Source organism: Kryptolebias marmoratus, linkage group LG24 (assembly GCF_001649575.2).
Source record: "Kryptolebias marmoratus isolate JLee-2015 linkage group LG24, ASM164957v2, whole genome shotgun sequence".
Classification (NCBI taxonomy): domain Eukaryota; kingdom Metazoa; phylum Chordata; class Actinopteri; order Cyprinodontiformes; family Rivulidae; genus Kryptolebias; species Kryptolebias marmoratus.
In genome coordinates, this window is record NC_051453.1 from 6,529,997 (window position 1) to 6,552,905 (window position 22,909).

The 22,909-nt window shown below is 41.6% G+C and overlaps 2 protein-coding genes across 2 annotated transcripts; both read right to left on the reverse strand.

Moving 5' to 3' along the window:
- Window positions 1-646: 646 nt before the first annotated feature.
- crtc1b (CREB regulated transcription coactivator 1b) lies at window positions 647-17,034 on the reverse strand. The gene is made up of 14 exons (XM_017413520.3): window positions 16,843-17,034; window positions 13,899-14,015; window positions 13,291-13,416; window positions 12,815-12,876; window positions 12,470-12,564; window positions 11,902-11,987; window positions 11,776-11,819; window positions 10,905-11,128; window positions 9,577-9,728; window positions 9,212-9,442; window positions 8,717-8,803; window positions 7,235-7,321; window positions 6,979-7,153; window positions 647-6,495 (listed from the first exon to the last, which is right to left on the reverse strand). Exons 1-14 carry the CDS (start codon window positions 16,966-16,968, stop codon window positions 6,284-6,286), a joined length of 1,824 nt encoding a protein of 607 aa, XP_017269009.1. The 5' UTR covers window positions 16,969-17,034; the 3' UTR covers window positions 647-6,283.
- Window positions 17,035-17,746: 712 nt separating this feature from the next.
- On the reverse strand, window positions 17,747-22,495 carry klhl26 (kelch-like family member 26). Its single transcript, XM_017413333.3, has 3 exons — window positions 22,240-22,495; window positions 21,048-21,230; window positions 17,747-20,583 (listed from the first exon to the last, which is right to left on the reverse strand). The coding sequence occupies exons 1-3, from the start codon at window positions 22,287-22,289 to the stop codon at window positions 19,002-19,004; spliced, it is 1,815 nt and encodes a 604-aa protein (XP_017268822.1). The 5' UTR covers window positions 22,290-22,495; the 3' UTR covers window positions 17,747-19,001.
- Window positions 22,496-22,909: the final 414 nt, after the last annotated feature.

Genomic DNA, 22,909 nt, shown 5'->3' on the forward strand with positions numbered 1-22,909 from the left:
ATGAAACTGCACCTTTAAACCAGAGTCAGGCCTGTGTGCTTGTTTATATCAGATATCTGATAGTTTTTATTGTCTCAAACTTTGTGCTACATGGAGAGCTTAGTTATTTTTGTGGCGGTGCTCATTACGAAGTTTGAGAAGATTTAGACCATAAGGCAGATTGATTTCTGCACAAGTTCATCATTACGGACCATTACCCTGCTGGACAATATACTCATGAAGTATCCGTCTTCTTTTCCTGCAACAAAACAAAACCTGTAACCTCAAACTGGGGTCATGTGTCGTTTTCTTGCTTCTTTTGATTATCAATGGAGTGAAACAATTTGAATTACCTTCGAGATTAAAAAGGTATGCAAAAAGTCAACGTATTATTAGTTTTTCCTACCTAAAACGGACTTCTATTGTCTGTCTGTTTCTAACAAAACACCTTAAAAAGCATCACAAAAAGTGATTTTGCTTAAGTATTTATATAAAGTTATTTTGCTGCCTTTCAGGATCCAGGACTGTAAAGTTTCGCAATAATCTGAAAACTGCGCATTTCCTGATTTAAAGTAAAAGATGTGACTTTTTGTTTTCTTTTTTCTTTTCAAACTCAACAGCTTTTAGTGGAAATCAACATTCTGAACATTTCACAAGCATGCACATATCCAAAATAATCTTTTAAATTTGCATTTGGAAATACAGATTACAAAATAGAAACAATAGCAAAGACACTTTACAACAGGATTGAAACATCATGCATGTCTACAGCAACACGCTGTGATGTTGGAAAAGGACACTGGACATTTTATTTGACTTTTTTTTTTTTAAATCAGCATTTTCTGCAAATCAAGACTTTATGCAGAGAAAAATCTGTCTTCCACATTCAGTTTAATCGATGGTTTTCTTTCATTTTATAAACAAATGGTCACATAAAGAGAATCACATGGCAACAAAGAAATACTACAGGTCTCTTACTACGACTTACAGGACAACAGTGATATAATGCTATTCTCACTAGAAGCTTTAAGTGGAACATAAACTGTGTATTTCCAGAGCCTTTCAAAGGTTTCAATGAAATGTAGAGTCATTTGTTATTAAAGGGACATATTTAAACACCTAAAAATCCTCAAACGCACAACTTCGGTTTCTCCTTTGTAGGCTTGAGAAGTACAAGTAGATAACTTGCGTCTTGGTTTCACAAAAACAGATGAGTCCAAATTAAATGAATGATTTGTGCATTTCAAAAAAAACAAACAAACAAAAAAAGAACCATCAGCTGAACTTTCCTCTCCACATATCAGGAGTTAGATACACAAATCTTACTGATGTTCCTTTTAAATTTTTATTTAATTTCAGGAAAGATTAATTAGCTGCCTAAACTGATATAAAGTGTTTTGTTTGCTGTTAGCCTATCTGCGACAACAATGAGGGCGTCTGAATCCCGTCACGTCGGTCGTCGTTTTTGTTGAAAATGCACGTCAGTTTTCTCCTACATCTGCACGATTTTAAACCGTTAAAGGGGAAGGAGGGGTTGTTGGATGAAACGAGTAACCTGCAGTTTGGAGAAGTCTGAGCTGTCGTCTGCGGGGTGAAACAGAACGTGTAGGCCACCTAAGAAAGGTTTCATTTCAGAGCTTTTGAGGTCAGAGACAAATAAAGAACTGTGACTGATTTAAACTCATATAGGAGCGGGGAGAAAAGAGATATTTGGAGCATCTGAGGAGTGCATCCTCCCACCATCCTAAGGTCCCCTATTTATTAATAAAAATAACTAAGACACAGATTCCAACAGGACAGGTAAAGTGGACAAGTTCCAACTAAAACAAGAAAAACTATTCTCATTTACGTGTTTCTGTACCAGGCTGCAGCCTCCAACCAGTCCTGGAGAACATCTGGGAGCTTAAATAATGCAGCAATAAGACCCTAAGTTGTATCACGTTAGTTTGAATTTGCTCTTCAGTACGATTTAGACAATATACTTGGCTTTTACTTTCCCTCTAACCAGCTTCTGCGATATTTTAGCAATGCAAAAGGTACGAAAAGCTTCAAACGCTGAACTTGTGTGACATCCATATGTAATTATGGTAACTGGATGTTCCTTTTTTGTGTGGGACTGCAGAGAGTTTTTATGCCTCGTTCCTTAACACAGAATCAGGATGATGTCTCAAACCATCATCAGAAATAAAAGACATAAGCATCATTATTTACCTCTGTGCAACTAGCACAAGTCATTCTTTACTCTAAGATGAAATAAAGAAGAAAGGGAACATATCTGGCAAAAAAGGTGTAAAATTTGTTCAAATAAGACGCTTTTCAGCATTGGTAACATGTCCCAGACTGTCCCACACACAGCCACTCTGTCCTGTAATCAGCTGGTTGGCTTCTGATTGCCCTGCAGTGAAATCACGTCTGCCAAGCTCCCACATAAATATTAAAAGGATACAGAGACGGGAGACGTGCTTTTTTAGATTCTTGCCATGCTTTATGGATCTGAGAAACGCGTTCTACCTCCTCCTGAACTTAGAACCGGGGGAACGTAACAGTGATGCTCTCCGCTCCTTTTCGAAACACAAGAACCTAAGTTGCACCGGAGTAAGCCCTTTCTCATTTTGCATCTTCTAAAATCGGAACGCATTTGAAAACAAACAAACCAAAAGGAGACAAAGCCACAGTATAGTTTACAAAAGAAAATAGAGAATCCATCTGTTTGTATACATCACAATATATCTGGTGTGAAACAGTCAGCATTCACATCGGGCAGAACCGTCCCCGCTCAAACGCCAGGGAGTCACGATTAAAGTGCAAAGCAACTAGTGGACTAAACATTGCACAAAAACAGGGAACCCAACCCAGAACCTGACATGATAGGCAACAACAGAAAAGAGAAAATAAAATCACATCTGTCTTAAAACGCACTTCACTTGAGCATAGCAAGATCAAGATCCTGTACATCACGAGATAAGAACCAGTCCAGTTGACTGCATAATCCAGAGGGGTTTCAGAGGTCCACAGATGCAAACAATCAGTGCGCGTGCCAAACTGCAGCCTTTACAAGACGGGACCTTCCATTTTGTCGACAGGTTGAGCTGGCAGAGAAGGGACCGAAATCAACACGTTTCCATCGAACGCAGAGAGATGCTACAGTAGGAAGAAGAGCGGAACAAGCAACAGTCTGTTTCTTCAGGGGAGGAGGGGAGGAAGAGGGGGAGGGGGGGACTGCAGAGCCGAGAGAGACAGAGGAAACCCGGTCCGACTGTAACAGGACCAAACCCACCGACCTTCGGCTCGTTTGGCTAAAACTAGGAGAGAGAAATTACATTCTTTTATCATTCGTGAAGTAGCATTGTACAGAGACGGAGGTAACAGAGTCACTTGACAGGAGATCACTGTTGCACAGGAGAAACCCACACATGCATCCCTTTAGACTTCGTGATAGTGTTATGTTACACAAATCAAACCTGCAGAGCTATAGAAGGCCTTCGTTTAGAGGTCTGGACTGTCAGCGTGGTCATGCATTTTGTTTCAGCTATAGTATGTACAAAAGTCTGAACAACTTGTCTTCAGCAGGATGAGAAGAGGAAATAAGAGGAAAGCTCCGACCACTGGCATCACTGGCAACACGACAGGGAAGTCTGAACACAACGCTGTTCTCTTTTCTTTTTTTGTCTTAGGTACAAAAACCTTTGTAAACAAACAAAAAAAAAATCTGCAGATAATTTTTCAGACACTTAAAGAAAAAATCCAACAAAATTGATAGGAATCCAGTAATAGATGAAGTATTGTACACTTTGGGCATCACTAATCTTAAACTTTAAGTTAGGCCAATTTTAAAATACTTGTTTTTATATTTGGATTTGTGAATTTAAAACAAATAGTTAGGAAAATCAAAAGGCAGGGGGCAAATTAACATAAAAATAAAGAGAAGGAAAAGCTCAAACGTCTCGGTATAGCTGGATTTATCTGCGGAGTTCTTTTTCTTTCACTGACAGGAAAGACAAAGAACAATTTCAGTCATTGATTGTCATATCGCCACCACAACGCTCGATATCCTGCACTCGTACGCTTTGTCTAGGTTGCATGTTCTGCAATAAATCTAGGTAGTTGAGCAATATAACGTGGCACACTACAGAGATGAGATACAAAGTGCCACCTTTTGCCTTTCTGGGGCAGAAATTTGACCTAAAGTTTGCCTCTACCAGCACTCGCACAGCCTCAGAAACACCGTCGTTACCGAACAGTTTCACCAGAATAAATCCAGCAGATTTTGTGAGGAAATGTTGGATTTTTCCTTTAAGGATCTTTTTTTTTTGTCATCTCATTTGCATAGGAATCACAGGTGTGTCGAAGGCAAACAAAACCGCTGATGAAGCCGTTGCAGCAAACAGTGAACACTTCAACCGACTGCAGAGGTAAAACTCAAACTGGATCCCATCTCCAAGGGGGGTTTCCCCCACCAGAGCTTTAGCAGAGTAAAAACATTAGTACATGTGCACACAAATATTACAGTATACCAAAAATGATCCCACGTTAACTACACAAGCCTCTCAGGGAAACTCTGACAAAAAGGCTGAGGCAGATGTTTTTTTTGTTTTGGCACAGAGTGTGAAGTTACTGAATTTTTGTGAGTTTTAAAATTTGAACAACAAAGATCAGGTCGTTAAGACGATAATGTGTAAACAGTTTTGGGTTGTAAGATGGTGTCAGCAATTTTAGACTAAAACGTTGCTGTTAGTGTTAGTGTTGCTTATAAAACTGAACGAAGAGAGCAAATCACATAATACACAATAAACTTTTACTTCTTTCTTAAAGAGAACTTTTGTTTATTCTCCAATACCATATCTTTTGTTATATAAACTCTTCCTTAAAGTCTAAAGATTGCACCAAATATTCCTTCAATGACTCATTGTATGAGCAATAACTACATTAAAGGTCACTTGCGTTTTTGTCAGACTCCCTGTAAAGGAGCAAAAAGCCTCCCCATAATTGCCCTCCTTAAACACTTTAAAAATCGCCTCAACGTCTATTTTCCTTTTAGCTTTTGCTCCACTTAAAGAAAAAAAAAAAAAAAAAAGCAACAATTTGGCTATATTGTACCGCTACAAAATACAGTACATTGATTTGTCCAACCTTACATAACAGAAGCACAGAGACTGAAAGTTTTCCGTAAATACAAGAAAGTTAGGAAAATGCGCTGTTACAAACACTTACGCAGAACAGTAGAATGTTACTGTAAGGCAAAATCAGGTGATTTCACAGTGACGACCTAAAAAACATTAAGATTTTAGTGTTCTGTGGCGTTAAAAGCATAAATATAAATAAATATGTCTGTTGGCTTTTAATTTGCTGAAATGAATTTAGATGGTTCTGGTTAAATAAAAATACCTGATTACTTTTTCCAGAAAGCGTTAATTCCGGTAGCGTAAAGTCGATCCGCTTCTTGAGCACGCAACTTTTTCTAAGAGACTGAGATTGGGATTTGCCCGTTAGGCTGCAGCACATCAACATCAGAGAATGGCACATCTAACACCAAAGAGCAACTATGGGGACGTTTTACACTCCTTCGTTAACCAAGTAAAGCTTACAAAAACACATAGAAATATGTTGGTAAGAATAAACACAATTACACCAGTGAAATTGTACACTATGCTTACAGACATTTTGGCATCAAAATTTAAGTTATGAAATGAAATATAAAATCTTTAACCAAATAAATAAATAAACATATAAATACACGAAGCATAAAAACATACAGTACAAGATGAAAGTAACATTTGGTTGTCAAAAATAAAGCTTTGAGCATGAAATAGAAACTTGTTACGCTGTGATGGAAATTCATTACGGGGCAGCGAGCAAAACGGCTATGTTGGGTTTTTTTTTCTCTCCCTCTTTTAGACATAGCCATGAAAACGATTAAAAGTGTCTTAGCAGCTTCCTGCTACAAGCAAATATGAATAAAACAAATGTGGATATGAAAAAAAGCTATCAAATGTGTGTTTTTGAAATCTATGTGGCATGTAATGGAACACTGTAAACACAGTAGGCTAGCGAAAGCGCTGAGCGACCATTCTTCTTCAAAACGACAGCGAGGCCATTCTGTGGCGAGCCACTGGATGTCTTTTTCCCTGTCGTTTTTCGGTGGATATTCGTTTCAAAGGGTCAAACACCTGGACAGCCATGCAACAAGGGAGAGGGTTCATCCTGCCCTGTATTTCTCTTCATTCACAAGTTAGTGTGTGTGTGGTTGTTGTTTGTTTTTTTTCCTTCTTCCCACTTTGCTCCGAACCTCAGTCAGCTCGTCACGTTACAGCCTGTCCATCCTGAACGTGTCCTCTGTGGCGGGGTCGGTCAGCACCATGTCGGGGTCGTTGAGCATGTGCAGTCCGTCCAGAGTGAGCGGGTCGATCTTCAGCTCGTCCAGAGGAAACTGAGAGTCTGTGTCAAAGCTGACGTCGCCGACGCCAGCCAGAGAGTTGGTCAGCTCTTTGGAGAGACTCGGCGGAGATTCACCTGTGACTGAGGAACGTGGCATCTGAGAAACTCAGGCAGTGTTCACACACATTTTAGTTTTTAAATAGTATCTGAGACATTTACAAGAGCTACAATGGCGTCCCTTCTCAACATAAGATGATCTTAGTCTAAAACTCTGGCATGAAAGGAGGCGGGCGATATGCATTCCTCTGAGGAATGCTCGACCTTTAATTTACATTCTGCAGTTATAATAGATGAACATCTTGTAGCCTGCATGTAGAGTTCTTCGGTAACAAACAAAAAACAAAAGCAAACAAAAATTACGCTGAGCCAATTTTCCTACACGATTCCAAAAATCTCAGTCTGTGAAACTGCACATAAACCATAAACGATGCATAGATTTAACCAGAATGGAATTTTGCATAAATCTGTTGTGCATGTGTGAGAATGAAAATGTTTGTCATCTAAAACATATAAAGTGCAGCTGGAGCCGAGGGAGTGTTCAGACGGAGGCGGTGGTGCAGCTACCTGTTAGGATGATGTTGGGGATGTTGCCGTGGCTGCTGTAGTTGAGCTGCTGTGAGTCCTGGAGGCTGCTCCCAGTGAGGCCCATCATGGCCGCCTGCGTGTAGTTGAGGGTGGAGCACTGGTTGTACAGGCTGGAGGAGCTGATGGGACTTTCGATCATGTTGAACTGCTCGAGCTGAAAGGAACGTAAAGTGGGCAGAGTCAGGAGCAATCGGAGGGAGACGCCTCCGCCCTTATTGTTTTAGCGTTCTGTCACCTGGTGAGAAAGAGCGTTGGTCTGCCTCGATGCCAGCTGCTGATCATAAAAGGAGTCGCCGAAAATGCTGCCTACCACAGGAATGTGCTGAAGGATAAGAAATATGTCACAAAAATTCAAAACAACTAGAATGAAAGTAGATTTAATAACAGGATTCGAGTCTAGAAGCAAACATTTCAGCAGTGGAGTAACAAACATCACAAACAATTAACTGAGCTGTTAATTAAAGCAAACTGTTTTCACAACCAGGGCTGCTGCTGTGCTCCTAATAAAAACAATATGACACAAATTAATGACCATCCGTGGAAAATTCTAATTTAATATGCATTTGATGTTTTTAACCAAATTAGAAGCGGGAAAGCAGCGATACGCCGACTACAGCAGCCCTGTTCGTGACGAAACCAACACAAATCTGCCTTTTAAAGGGAAAGGTTTACATCACTGTCTGTGTTATTATCACGAGAACACTTAACTCGCCACCTTTGTGAAGTAAACAAGGCTAAACAGAGAATGTCAATAACGGAGGTGGTAGAAAAATGCCAGCATTACTCATATGTCAAATTACTGCCCAACTGTTTCCCTTCGTAATGTTGTTAGAGTGAAAGCGGCACCACTGAACACTTGATCAACACTGTGTGAATGATTTTAAAGTGGTGGAGTCCCCGTTAATAATTTGATACCAACTTCTACTAAACAGGAGGCTGAACTCTTGTTCTTAGGAGGAGGTTGTGAGCTTGTCGTTGTGGAAAGTGTAAACTCAGACCAGAGCTAACATTTTAAAACCCACGAATGGTCGAAGCCTCCATCATCATCAAGCCATGCACACAGTGAACAGTGACAGCGATGATGAAGAAATGAGTTGTGCAGCTGATGGCACCGTGAGTGGTCAGCTGCAGACATACATGGGAGCGACAGGCAGCCTGACCACTGAACTAGGAAAACACTGGAATGGCCGTCCCCTGTGCAGCCTACGCTGGCGAGATGAGATTTTGTGCCGCCATCTTGTGAAAACTCAGCAAAATAGTTCGATGTTTTACTCTTAATTGTTGTAACTATCGGAGCCAGCACTTCAAAAAACGTTAAGTTTCACCGGTGCGTATTATGCCATATTAGTTAATAAATCTTGTCCATTTTACCCCTGATAATGCATGACCCAGGCTTGGTGGGAGGAGAATACACTTGTCTTATTTTATCAAATTATGCATAATATGTTCATTTAACTAAAGTAAGGATTTTTCTAAGCGCTTATGAACTTGATGACACAGCATACAGCACAAAAGTCGCTAAGAATGTCCACAAGCAAACAGCACACAGTGATACGCAAAGGTCCTCACAGGACGGCTGCCAAACATCTTGCCAAGTGCAGTCAGTGGCCATTCCAGGATTTCTCTATTTCAGTGAGCCTGACTATCTACAGTTAGCGTTCCCTCAGGAGCAAAGACCCTCCCTGGACAGCAGTGAGCTCAGTGGGTGGGCTCTTACTTGAGGCGAGCCTCCTGGGGAGAATCCTTGATTGGAGACAGGGGAGGTTGGAGACTGAGTGGCTGGTGAGCCAGTCTGATTGCGGTACTGTTGGAGGGAAGAGGGTTAGCTTTGCACTAAGATTCACTCAATTTTACTAACAATCTCCAAATACAAAATGCAAAATCTCTGTGGCTGGCCAGTTTTCCTCAGTTTGTGCAAAATATCATAACGAGAGTGCACGTTAAAGCAGCTCCTGGGTTAAAAAGAATAACTGAGCTTTCAAATGCAACGTATTAAAAAATGGCTTGTAAACTTTTTATCCACTTTGATGAGCCACGTTCTTACACTATTAGTTCTGCCTCAAAAGAAGTAAAATAAATTAACTGCTATGCACTCTGAATGGTTTTGAGAACAAAGTATTAAAGTGGACAGATGGTTCAAATGCAAAACGGTTTCAATTATTTCATTAACTTCTAACTTTTATCCCCACTTCCTTGCTTTGTTGTTTCATACCGAGCTGATGCTCATGCTGGCGGTGGTCTGGCTGTCTGGGGAGGGGCTGCTTGCTGTGACTGTCCCAGACGAGGCCGGGGTCGGCAAAGCGATAAGCTGGATGCCCTGTGGGAGAGCCTGCTGCTTCTGGAGATCACTGAGGAGCTGAGCCTGGGCCTGAGGCGTCAGCTGGTTGAACAGGGGGTACTGGGAAAGCTGCTGTTCCAGGGTTAATGTCTCAGCTGGCACAACCTACAAAACAGTGCACACAAACTAGTAAGACACGCTCGATCCTCAAAGCAGAGTTTCAGCTCAATGTGTCCAGCTGTGGTGAAAGGCAGCTGAGGAAAATGATAAAAGAGGCGATCCTTCAGGCAGATATTCACCTGTGTGATGTTAATGGGGGAGGAGAGGGTGGGTGAGAGCTGCTGTGGAGACTGTTGGAGGTGGAGGTCAGAGGTGAGGGTGAGCGGCACCACAGGTGGCTGCCTGCGCTGACCCGTTACAGTCATGGTGGGCTGAGAGGAAGTGGGGATCCCTGAGAAAGAAATAAACACAGACGGGACAGAATAAAGTCAGTCAGAGTCAGAGGTGTGAGAGAAAGGAGACAAATGAGGAGCAAACAATCACAACCACAGATTAAAAGAACGAATTATCTGCTGTGAACTGATGGGAATCTTTAGGCATCTCATGATTTAATTACGATAAAAAAGGGCTGTGATGATAAAACTGTTAACAGATGCATTTTACTTACCTTGATGCACACCTCCGATACTTCCCCTTCTGTCCCTTTTTGCTAGTATTTGTATAATTATAATAATTAATTTACTTCCAGTCATATAGCTCCAGCTATCTTGTGCATATGTCTGTTATGTGAACAACATAGTCCAAGCTCTTCCTCCAGAGGGAAGCACCCAGGAGACATCGCCATCAGATACCTGAACTATCTTAGGTGACTCCTTTTGATGAAGAGGAGCAGAGGCTCTACCCCGAGCTTTTCACCTCATCTCTAAGCCTGACTAAGTAGGAAGCCATATCATCTGCTTGTATCCAGGAATGACCGTAGGTGAGGGCTGCAATGTAGACAGACCAGAAGATTGAGAGCTTTGCCTTTCAAATAAGCTCTTTCTTCACCACAACAGACCGTAGAAATGCCCTTATTACTGCGTCGATCCATCTCCTGCTCCATCCTACCATCACTTGTGAACAAGATGCCAAGATGCTCCTCCACTTAGGCAGAGTCTCCTCCCCAACTAAGAGGGAGCATTTAACTTTTTCTGAAGAAGTGATAATAATAACTGATAGCTTTACTGTGGACTATAGACCATTCATCAAAACAATCTGATTTTATGAAGGATGTTGGTAGGACTGTCATCTTCCGGAGTAAAGAAGAAACTAAAAACTGCAGCATTCAGGAAACGAACGAGGAGAACTCCACTCAGGGTAAACGGTCGGCTCGTGAGCTCACGGCAGCAGATGACATCCCGTGAGTCAGATTCCAATACTTATGTTGTCGAGCTGAACTGATCATCAGCTCAGAAAAGCTGAGTGTTTGGAAAGTACAAAAAAAGGCACTCAAGCCAACGCTGCATGCGTTTAGATGAAAGGAAACGCAGGAATTCAGAACACAGTTAATATGCTGAGATTGTTTTAGTCTCAGATAAAAGTTTTGCTGATTTCTCCCGTGAATAAAACTAAATTTCCTGGTTGTTACCATGGCTGGCAGCACTGATGCCCAGGTGGGTGAGGTTTGTGGTCAGGCTGCCCGTGCTGTTGGCGTTGCTGAGCGAGGGAAAGGACACGGTGTCCTCGGGGTCGAGTGGAGTGGACAGCGGAGGAGGGAACTGGATGTTAGTCAAGTCCGGCAGAGAACCACCAGTGTTGTGTGCAGCTGGAACAACAGATGGATTCAACTCCTGGTCTGGTGATGGAAATATACTAAACAACAACAAAAAAAAAGGACAACTGTTAAAGTCAAAGCTTCTGAACAATACAATCAATTTATTTCTGGTCAAATGAACACAAACTCTGCTGCCTCCTCCAACAAAAGCATTTCAAAACTGGAAAATCAACCATTTAGATGTTTTAATGGTTCCAATTTGATTCTAAATTCATAACCCAAACAAACACACGCAGGTAAACTTTACAACAGAATACGTCAAAAAATCTGAAGCTTTATTTTGAACGTTATTGAATCAGTGATTCCAGTTTGCACTGATCTTGAGAAAAGCCTGAAGGGTAAAACGTTATTTTCATAAAACTCAGAAATACGTATGGAGCCAGAAAGTGTTTAACAGTTTTTTAGTTTAATTATTACTGTATTGTACTGTAAAAAAAATTAAATTAAATCTGATACTAGTTTTATTTCTGTGGATGAAAACAAGACTTCATCCAGTCACCTGACTAGTGACATTAGTCTGATAAAATAATTATAATTTGTCTTTTAATTTGGATATAAAGCCCTTCTGGCCTATCACCACAGTAACTAGAGTCAACATCTCTTTCCTGCACACTTTACAACCAACCTTTTTGACATTGTGACCATTCTTTGTGACATTTCACTTTAAGGAATAATAAAAACTCACTTGATTCCTGGGACATCACATGTATTGGGCTTTGATGCATCATCCTGAGGAGAAAATATAAACATGAGACACAATCCGCGCTGATGTGCATACACTTTGTAGCCTTTTACCGTCCCTCATTGGTACCTTTTTGTCATCCCACAGCTGTTTCTGAGCATCCTTGTCTGCATCCGACTCCGAGTTTTCCGTCCCAGGCACCGTCAGCAGCAGCACTAATCAGGGAAACACAAGACACAGAATTCAAATTATTGGAAAGAAATGAGTCATCAATATTTGAGCCAGTCATGCTGAAAATAGTACTGCTGTGCACCAGATTCCTACAAGTCTAAAAATAGCAAGGTGACCACCAGACAGACTGAATGGATGCCAGCTAATCTTGGCTTCATTGTGTTAGAGCCTCACACATAGGACACAATCAATGAATAATCTGTTGTTTTATCGATTTTGCTCTCGAGGTAAATCAGCTTTATTCAGAAATGTCTCCACAGCCAGCTGAGTACAGTGCCAGCATGCTGAAACACTTCTCTGGAGATCAGTATCCATTTACGCCATAAATATTTCACCATGTGTTAGGATCTGCCTGTATCTGGCATCAGCCCTTTTATGTCATTCAATGTTTGCTGGCTGGATTTGCACACTGCGCATGAATAAATAAAAAGCGTCTCTGTGTCTTTGTAACCGGACACCTCTTCACCTCGTTTAGGCTGCAGCTCCTGCGATCCCCCTGAAAACACCTCCTGGGGCTTCGGGTTCATGGCGCTCTGGTGTAAGGCGGAGTCTGAATTTGTCCTGCATGTGTGAAAAAGAAGAGATGTTAGCAAAATGCGCTGGCAGATCAACTTTAAGCATCATATCCATCAGAGATTGTTGCCCTGTTACTGAACCATCATCATGCTGCTCAGAGCATGGCCACCCTGGTGACTAGATGGGCTTTCTTTATCAGCCAATCAGCACAAAGATGTTTAACTTAAGCTTTAAAAGTGAGGAAAGAGTGTGTGCTGGTTGTAATTTTGACGAATGGACCAGTGAGATGGCTCACCTTCTCCAGCTAGTGTCCGGCGGTGGGGAGAGGTAAACTGAGCTGTAAGGACAGCTGTCAATGTGAATCTAGTCAAGGGTAATAAAGTAGAAGAGATTTTAAAAAAAATAATCAAAGATAATGTTTATTTTCATCCCTCTTAGCAGATATAATCTAACAACTGACCAGTTAGAGTAGCTTAACTCAGCATAGTACACCGAAAAAGCAACCTAATGCTAATGTTTCTCATCTAATGCTTTGTAGTTGCACTTTAAATACTTCTGCTGATGTATATAAAAACTAAAAGACACAAAACTGTCTCAATCAGGTTAGATCTGACCTCCAAATAGTGCCCGACTCACGCTTGATAACACGGATAACTAAGACAAAACAAATAATACTGGGATGGAGAATCTCTAGCAGCAGATTTTTTATCAAATCTCCACCAAACTAACATCAACCATCTGGATGAGCACATGGTTCATCAAAAAGGATATCTGGCGACCGTGTTTGTCAACTGACAGAGGCCGGCGGTGAGGAGATGTGATGCGGTTCCGGTCGCGGTAAACGCGGTCCACCAGCCCGTGGTGTCTGGTTGTCCGACTGGTATCCAGCACAGAGTTCTAGAGTGAACACACCAGGTGAATCAGGCTGGAAAAAGCACTAAAATACAGAGCCAAACCTAATATTAGGAGAAATGGTGCAAATGTGTTCACTTCAAAATGAGTCAAGCCATGGGCCCCCAATATTGATGTTTGAGTTGGCAAATGTATTTAAAGATGGAAAGCCATGACAAGCAATGGTGTAATTTAAATTTTAGGGAACTAAATTAGAACGCCGAAGAAAAGGAAAACCTGCAAAACATTTCTTCTGTCACTATTAAGCCTTAATAAAAACCTGGTGGAATATGCAGCTTTGACCTTCTGTCGTCACAGCCAAAGAAAAGCCAGCAAACCTTCTGAAGAAATGTACAAGGCCTGTTTTGAATTAAAATTTCAGCAGTATTTAAAACTCCTAAAACCCGTGTGTGTCCAACATTCACCAACAGCTGACAGGAATACACTGATCTACAACAAACCATTGCCAAGAGAGGCTAGGGGCTCACCTGAAAAGGCAGGTCAATGTTGCCATTTCCAATCTGATTGACATTGGGCAGTGAGCCTCCATAGTACTGTCCACGATTCTGCCCTAGTTGCAAATACTGGGTCTTCTGTAACTGCAACTGTGCAAAGTAAAATTGCATGAAAGCATGAGTGAATGACTGATCCCATACATAAAAAAGAGAGATGCTAAAAATGAATGATGCGTGCAAGATTACAGTGGTGATTACTGACTCCAATAACTGAAAGATGTGACATGACATGGCAGTCAATGTGAGTTACACAAATAATAAATCAGCTGATGTGAATGACACCTGACTGGTGACTGGCGTAATTATGTAACACACAAGGCAATTTCGTTAACTTTGTGCCTCAGTACAAAAATTAGTCACAAAGTCATGTATGTGGTTAAAAACAACAGTAATGTTTGTACACCAAGAAAAACTGCGGTCACATAGATGATGATCAGAACGTAACAGATGGAAATTTGGATGGCGACACAGGGAATTCAGGCAAACACCATAAAACTGAGTAGTTTAATTTTTTCTTCTACTGGAGTAAATGACAGTAAAGCTTAGACTGGTGCAACATAATGTGTGTGCATCATTTCCAGCAAACGAAATCAACAATTAACGAAAACACTTCCTGGCATCTTTACGGCTCAAAGAGGTGAGTCAGTTTATTTATTTAGTACGGATGCTGGTTGAGCTTCCTGTTTGATTGAACCTTATTTTACACATGTGCTTGAGGCTGAGAGGAACAAAGTGGCTGCTCATGCCTTCAGCTTTTACTGCCAGAGCCTTGTGCCACATTAACACAAAGAGACAGACCTCTTTCTTACTCAACCTTTCTGTGCACTGCTCTCCTTAATCCTGAAGAAGGGAGCATTAAAGTTAAAATGTTACTTCTTCAATTAAAAGCAGAATGCAATACTTTTTAAAATCAATCTAATGATAAAATGATTGAATTTGTTTAAAGAATAAAGATGTTTTGTGAAAAAAAATAATAATCAAGGTCATGCAACCTTAATATTAAACACAGGGTGCAAATTTTCACATTAGAGGTACTAATATGAAGAGTTACTGGAATAAATTTGAAAGAATAAAAACAACTGAATTGTTAATGTCTCCATCATTAATTTACCTCCACACACTAATCAATTAACTCCCATCTGAACGTTGTCAATAAAACCCTAAAGATTGTGTATTTTTACATACAAATAAATTTGTTTTAAAACCATGGGGCTCTGAATTACAGTAGGAGTTCTTGTAAATCTTGTTATTGTTTGGATCAGCTGTCACTAAGGAAATAGTCGACAGGTGTTGTGCTGAAAAAAGCATCCCTGCTGCGAAAATCACCCCCCACCACTGGAAGCACATTTCATGGGGCTTGTTTTTACTAATAAATCAAATAAAAATCAGAAAGCACTCCTGGTTTTCAGTACCCAAAGGGCACAATTAAAATATTATTATGTTATATATGTAGGAGTGGTGCTTTTTTGATAGAATGCCAAAAAAATATATATACTTTTTTTTCTGATGAGAAGAAAAAGTTACATAGTTACAGAATTCACAAGCCTAACACGCCGTAAAAAGCATCTTGTAGCAGGGCTGCGCGATATTAGAAAAAGTTGCGACGTGTGATATTATTGCTTAATGTTGCAGTGATGATAACAACTGCAACAATCCCACATTTTCTTTGCACTAAACCTGGTGTGGGCACCAAGGCCAGGGAGAGTCCATTAGATTGACCAAATATGTGACCCGAGCTGGCAAAGGGTGTTCTCCATCTATCCAGTTTCTTTACCCGCTTCTCCATTCCGGTCTCCAGCCTGTCACTTTGCAATAGGTGGGGGACACCCTGGACAGTCCATGGCAGGAACACATAGAGACAAACACCTAGGGACAATTTAGGAGTTACCAGTTAACCTAACATGCATGTTTTTGGTCTGTGGAAGGAAACCGGAGTACCCGGAGTAAACCCACATATACACAGGGAGAACATGCAAACTCCAGAAAGGCCCCAGGCCAGGATGTAATCCTGCGACCTTCTTGCTGGGAGGCCACAGCTCTAACCACTGTTCCACTGTGTCACCCTCTACTCCTGTTGTCAACCAATAAAAACAAAACTAGCCTTGTTGCCAAATTTCTGCAAACAAACTGTGCATCATTTTTGAAGTATTTGAGATTGTGGCTCCCTTGGCCAGCATGGGTCATACATATTACTAGCATGCAGAAAAAAACGCATGGTAATTGAAATATGATATTGAAGATATTGATGGATTGATATTGCAACCACGATAAATTTGCAACACATTGTGCAGCCCAACCCTGCATTGCCTTACTCGTTTTATGAATTTTTTTGCTTATGACTGAGTCCTTAAAGGCAATGGATGAGCCCATTCGTCACTTTTCTTTAACTTTTCAGCTGTGAAATGCGCTTCCTGTGACCGGGGTGCTTTTCTAGGCACAACACCGGGGGCGGAGGGAATCCACGGCTCGTGGGGCTGATTGGCTAACCGATGCTTCCCTTAGCCCCAGCCGGAGATCTCTGTCGGTGTCCGCTTTTCCACCTTGCCGATATCACAGCGTGTTATTATGCGGCGATCTGTGTGCGCCCGTAAACAAACTAGTCGAGCGGCGGTCAGCGGCAGCTCGGACCAGACACAGACAGGGAGAGAACAGGTGCACATTATTCACAGCGAGCTAGCTTAAAAAAAGAAGCTAATTAAACGCTGCACTCGAAGGTTAAAATAAACAAATAAACAAACGCTAGCGTGTGCATTCGCAAATGGAAACGCACTGACGCCGCACTGTTGCAGCAGAGGACGTTAATGTGAACTTTTAACAATTCACCAGCCTCTCGTTTCTGTGCCTCCGCAGTGTTGGTTAACTGCCACACAGCAGCGCCGCCGAAACGTAAACAGCCGCGGCTGTGGGGAGCGCTTACCCGAGCGGCTCTGGTGATGTTCAGGTCTTTCATCACCTCTTCGAAGGCAGCTGTCTCCTCCGCCTGTTTCTGGTTGTGCAAAGCGATCTTTTCGCTGAATTTGCGAGGATTATTCGAGGACGCCATCTTTCCCTCTTCTTCTCAATGGAATGTTACGCTACGCACAGCGCGAGGGCCTGCTGCTGTCGTCATGACGTCCGCTCGACGTGCCTATTGATGTTGCCGCTCTCCGCTCCCGCTGTTGCCAGAGTGCGAGGCAGGGGGAGCTTCAGATAAAATAAGAATCACCACAGGGGGAATTGTGTGCCCTAGATGCGTTATAAATAGTAACATAAATAAATAAATAAATAAAAGGGGTATTCATATCAGGTGGAATACAAACAGCAGCCATGGAAAAAAAAGTGTCCAGGTGGAAAGTAACCGGATAAATCAAATAAAACTTTCAACTTTCTATGTTTACCAAAACGTCTGCCTTGTCAGTTTTACACTAAATACCATAAATAACGATTACCTTCTCTATAAATGCAACAACAGAATAAACTACTTGTCTTTGCATGAAATTGGGGTTCTGCTCATACATGAAACCAAATCATTGCTCCCATTGTGAGAAAAATCCTTTGTGTAAACTGATTCACTGCACGCTCACTTCTTCCAAAACAAGGGTCCAAATCTGACTGTTACAATATTCGTTCCTTTACTGATGATGAGCTGAAAGAAAAAAACATTCAGATTTGAATAATCAGGAGCTTGTTACAGTAAAACAAGAGAACAGATTTCAGACAAAAGCTTTGGCAAACACTCATGTTTAAAATGAATTGTTTTTAATTCATGTGGTGCTCGAGTCTCACAGTATATCATTCCACCAAAGCAAAGACAAAAAAAAAAACACTTCATTAGGCTTCATTTTAAAGCATAATACTCCTTTAATGAAGAATAAAGCTACACAAAAGTATACATTCCCCATTGAGTACAACAGATTTTGTTGTATTGTACTTTAACAATATATTGTGCTTTCACTGGTACAGGTAGAACAAGACACACAAAGGCAGACAGACGAAGACATTTTATAAGAGGAAACTCCTCCATCTCGTGGGTCACATTTAAAAGGAAAAACAAGATATGTGCATCAGGTAAACACCATTATACTGATCAAACATAAATCTTAAAAGTCCGATAAACAATGCACTGAAATGAGCAAAAAACCAGGAAACAAAATACAGAAATGGGGATCAAATGAATCGTAGGCATCAAAATGCCTACAAATATAATTTATGTTCAGTAATGTTAAAATTTGGTTTATTTGAGCAGACAAAAAAAAAGCTTGTTTTTTTTATGGAAAAACACCAACATCAATTATTTAGCTGCCATAAGAGATCCACAATGGTTTGTTAAGTCGACTCTGAAAAAAGCATCAAGTTTTCTGCTCAGGAAACAAACAATATCGGACTAAAAAGAGCTAACACCATAATGCTCAATTCAGAACAATAACACATCCAATACTCGTTTTTTTGTGCAGATATTAAGTGTTGATATGTGGCTTTTATGATTAATAAATCTGAGGAGACATCCACAGTAAAATTTACAGTCACCTTGACTGTGTGAATAATAAAATTAAGATGAGATTAAAAAGAAAAAAAAACAACTGTACGATCAAGGTGATCAACATTTTAAATGCTGAATCTTTCACTAACTGTGAATAAATGATCAAATAAAATCAATTTGTGCCATTTGTAACTTAAAAGCCCTTGATTGACAAATAAAACCCTTTTACAAACTTTGTATTTTTGTAATAGAAAGTGCTATAAACTAGGCAATCTTGGGCCAGTTAACGTCTACATAAATTAAAATGTGCAATAATAGATTAATCACATGTTCAAGCCTTTAAATTAGTCTGAAAAATACAGTTTTTCAAAATAAGTCTAACAATCTGTTACTCAGTAAAATAAAAACCCTTCTGAGTTTTCCTATTAAAAGAAACTCAAGTTAAATACACATGCTTTCCAAAGAACTGTGAGTAATGCTTTGTAGTGTTTTGAGTCATTCCTCCACGTAAGACACGTAACCATGCATACAAGATTTTCACATTTTCAGGCGATTCAATGGTCGGCAGAGAAAGAGCACGTGGAATCATAAAGTCTTCACAGTTGCAGGTCAGATGCTTACCGTTGCGTCGTGTTTTGTGGAAGTATAATCGGCGTGCAAGCAATGCCAGCAAATGATTCTGGAAAGTGCAAATCTCGTTCCCACTCATCTGTCTCTGTGTTGTACACCTGAACGATGCTGGTGACATTATTCAGGTGCCAGTTGTAGCCTCCTATGATATAAATCTTTGTGTCCAGTAAGCAGCAGCCCGCCTCGGACTGCCCCGCTCTCATAGGACTGACCGTAGTCCACTGGTCGTTCTCTGGAACGTAATACTCAACTGCCAGCACATCGAAACAGCGGTCCACGTGGTCCATGCGACCGCCCAGCGCGTAAACGCGGCGTTGGGTGCCGATCATGGCGTGCAGCACTCTGGGTTCATTCATGGGGGCTCTGAAGTCCCACTGGTCTGATGTCGGGTCGTAGCTGTGAAGTGTTTTCTTGTCGTCTAACGAGACGCCGTAACCTCCTGAGATGTACAGCTTTTCTCCACAGGAAGTACCAGCGTGACCCCAAATCCTGCGTTTTAGCGGCTCTACGTAAGACCACTCATTCTTCTTTGGACAGTAGCACTCCACAGATGACAGGCTGCCTGATCGATTCCGCCCTCCGGTGGCGTAAAGCTGTCCCTGCAGCACATTGAGCTGAAACTGGATGCGGGCCTCCTGCATGGACTGGATGCGCAGCCACTGGTTCAGGTGTGGGTCATAGCGGAAGCAGCTGTCTACCGCCCCCTCCCCGCTGCGGTACTGTAAGTGCTGTCCCCCTACGACATACACAAAGTTATCGAGTACGGCGACGCAAGCGTGGCTGCAGCCCAGCTCCATCTCTGTTAGCTCTTTGAACTGGCGGGAAGTGGCGTCAGGGAAATAGTACACCTTGGTGCTCACTGTGCGGTCGTTGTCAGTGTACGGTGTCCCGCCGAAGGTGATGAGTGAAATAATGTCAGAGCGAATGAGCGTCCGCGGGGACTGCATTTCATGCTGTCGAAAGGGAAGGATCTGATAATTGAAGGCCTCAAGGAGATACTGACGACACAGCTCATCCTCCACCATGATGCCCACGGTCTGAACACTGTCCACCAACTCTGAGGAGCGCATGAGCGGAAAGCGCACGTGGCAGAGGACGCTGCTAGCCTGAGCCCGGCGGGACTCGTCATGCTGGAGCCACCGGATCGCAGCGTGGAAGAGGTCGATCTCTTTACAATTCTTTAGTTTGTTGCTCTTAAGGAAGAAGATGAGGCGCTCCATGGGAATGTGCAGAAAGTCCTCCTCCTCGGCGATCTGGAGGAAGTGACGGAAGGTGAAGGCATCGACTGATTCTTTGAGGGAAGACAAGCTGAAGGTGGTGGCCATCTGCCCGATGTGCAGACAGGTCTCCACGCTCATTGCCGACTTAAGGAACTCCTCACAGAGCTCCACGACGGGAACCATCTGCAGAAACACGGCAGCTCCAAGGACATCCTGAATGCAGTCCAGGTCTAAAGTGACTTCTGCACTGTAGGCAAAGTCGATGATGTGTTTCAGCCCTCGGGCAGACAATCCCTTCAGCTCAATGGTATCTTGGTTCGACTCCCTCATGCCTCCTGTAAACATAGCTCTGAAACAAAAGGACGGAGGAAGACTACATATTAGTTTACAACTCCACTTCTTCTAAATGCATAAACCTAAATATTACATAAATTATGTTTCATGATCGAGTCAAGCAAGCAAATATACTGTGCTGCATTTTTTAATCCCTTTTTTGTTTGTTTAATATTAACCTTTTTAAAGCCTTCTCAGTCTCCTTTTTTTTTTGGAAAATCTATTCCTACAAATTCCAATTTGTGGGTCTTATTTAAACACAAACTTAGTAATGCTCCTCTGTGTTGTAGATTTAATAAAAAAAAATAAATACACCCAGCAGTGTAGAGTTAAACATGTTTTACAACGAGGCGAGGACATTCAGTACTGTACAGTAATGCATTATTGATTTCATTCAGTTACTCTGGAGAAGAGCCCAAGCTAAGTGCTTCCAGTTCAAAATATAAATGGACATCTTCAGGTCTTCTGCTGAAGACTAACCTGAAATAATCACTACAGGCAGCCAGCACTGCTTTATGGACCTGGAAGTGCTCCTCGTTGACGGACAGCACCACGTCAAGCAGCTGACCTTGAGCTCGTAAAACCGACAAGCCCTGGAGGAGGGTGGCGCTGTGGCTCGAAGCAGAGAACGTGCAGCGTAGGGTGCTGTTCTTGTTAGCCATACTGGAAAGACAAAAAGGCACAGCAATTGTTCTTTTAAGACCATCTGACCAAACTTCACATATATTCTCCTTAATTTACACACAATCCAATTCATTTCCAGTTACGTTTAAGAGGTATCTGCTGATAAAAAAATGTGTCGTTCTGGGTGGATAAGGAGTATCCGATGACTACCAAATGGACATTTAACGCGATTTATTACTCAGCCAGTTGGAAATGCATTTGGTGTGCAGAGCCTTTGCATTAGTGAGAATGTATCCATACACAGCCAGGACACAAACACTCTGCAAAGACAAAACTATTTATCTTTTTTTTTTGGCACTTTACTGCTGCACATGAAACAATAAATGCATCTGCAAGACAGAAGGTTAGAGGGTGAGAAAGTATTGCTCCATCAGTGAACTTTATAATGCAAAATCTGACAGTGCAAACACAACATACAGAGGTAAATAAAGGAATAATGTAGCTTTGGAAATAAATGACCTCACATGAAATGTAAACCTGACCTAATTTACAATTTTCAAAACTACAAAAAAAAAAAACTTTTTATACAATTTATATAAATGTACTTATATTTACCTGGCAATACTAACCAGGTAAGCTTGTTTTGCTTATAAATTAAAATAAAAACAACTTAACTGACTAATTTTTATCTTCAGAAAGTCAACTTCATTCATTCTGTTTATAATGATGCTGATAAATCTTACTTTGGATGTTTTAAAGATTTTAATATCGCATCTAATTATTAATATTCTTGATCTTAGAATCGCTGAACGAACAGATAAAAGTCTAGACATTATTATATTTGTTTAACAATAAAATGTCTTTTCATACGAGGCTGACGCAGACCCGGTGCCCGGAGGCCCGAAACCAAGCCTCGGTGTTTCCTGCGTTGAAGAGCGGCACAGCGAGCCGCATTCTCGGGTTGGTCAAGGAGCCGAGGACGCTGCCGGGACGGAGACACCGGCATGATGGAGACACATCCTCAGTTCACACACTCACTCACACTCACCTGCTCTGCAAATGTTTCGGAGCAAAATCGCCGCCATCCTTCTCCGCCATCTTCTAGCGCCGACCAACACACATAGGGCATTTTCAAGGATGTTAGCAGGGAATCACCGGCATGACTGGACGGTTCATGGGGGGTTAAAGTGTATAAAAACACACGCTGTGGCTCCGGAACAAGCAGTAACCAGCTGCCTGAGGTCCTGCGGGTGCACACGGTGATGACCTCTCCGCCTACCGGCTGTCTGCCGTCCGACCGTCCGCTGCGCTGCTGCCATCTGACCGCTGGGTGGCGCCAGAGTCACATACTCGCAACCCAGGTTTACTTTTTATGAACTTATGGCAAGCCAATTTATCATATAATTTAAAGTATGGCTACCGCATAACATTTTAACTCTATACCTATTGGCTGTGGAGGCCATCTTGAATTGCTCCCAATTGTAATCAGTTGTAGAGGTCCATGAAATATGAAAAACATTTTTTTTTTAGTTTGTTTTAATTTGGTTCACCTCTTATTTGACAAACCAGGTCTACTTTGTTTCATTTGGCAGTCGTGAACCTGAGTTGACAAAAAAAATCAGATGTGGGATTCCTTAGGGCTCCATTCTTGGGACACTTGTATTTAATATCTACACGCTCCCTCTCGCTCCAGTTATTGATTATTACAACATATTTCA

Coding starts and splice junctions, on each gene's coding strand:
- crtc1b (XM_017413520.3), bottom strand. CDS start 16,968: ATGGCGTCCTCGAATAATCCTCGCAAATTCAGCGAAAAGATCGCTTTG. Junction 14,016..16,842: donor ACATCACCAGAGCCGCTCGG/GTAAGCGCTCCC, acceptor TACTTTGCACAG/TTGCAGTTACAGAAGACCCA. Junction 7,154..7,234: donor CCAACGCTCTTTCTCACCAG/GTGACAGAACGC, acceptor CGTTCCTTTCAG/CTCGAGCAGTTCAACATGAT.
- klhl26 (XM_017413333.3), bottom strand. CDS start 22,289: ATGGCGGAGAAGGATGGCGGCGATTTTGCTCCGAAACATTTGCAGAGC. Junction 21,231..22,239: donor CCGAAACATTTGCAGAGCAG/GTGAGTGTGAGT, acceptor TTGTCTTTCCAG/TATGGCTAACAAGAACAGCA. Junction 20,584..21,047: donor GCCTGTAGTGATTATTTCAG/GTTAGTCTTCAG, acceptor CTTTTGTTTCAG/AGCTATGTTTACAGGAGGCA.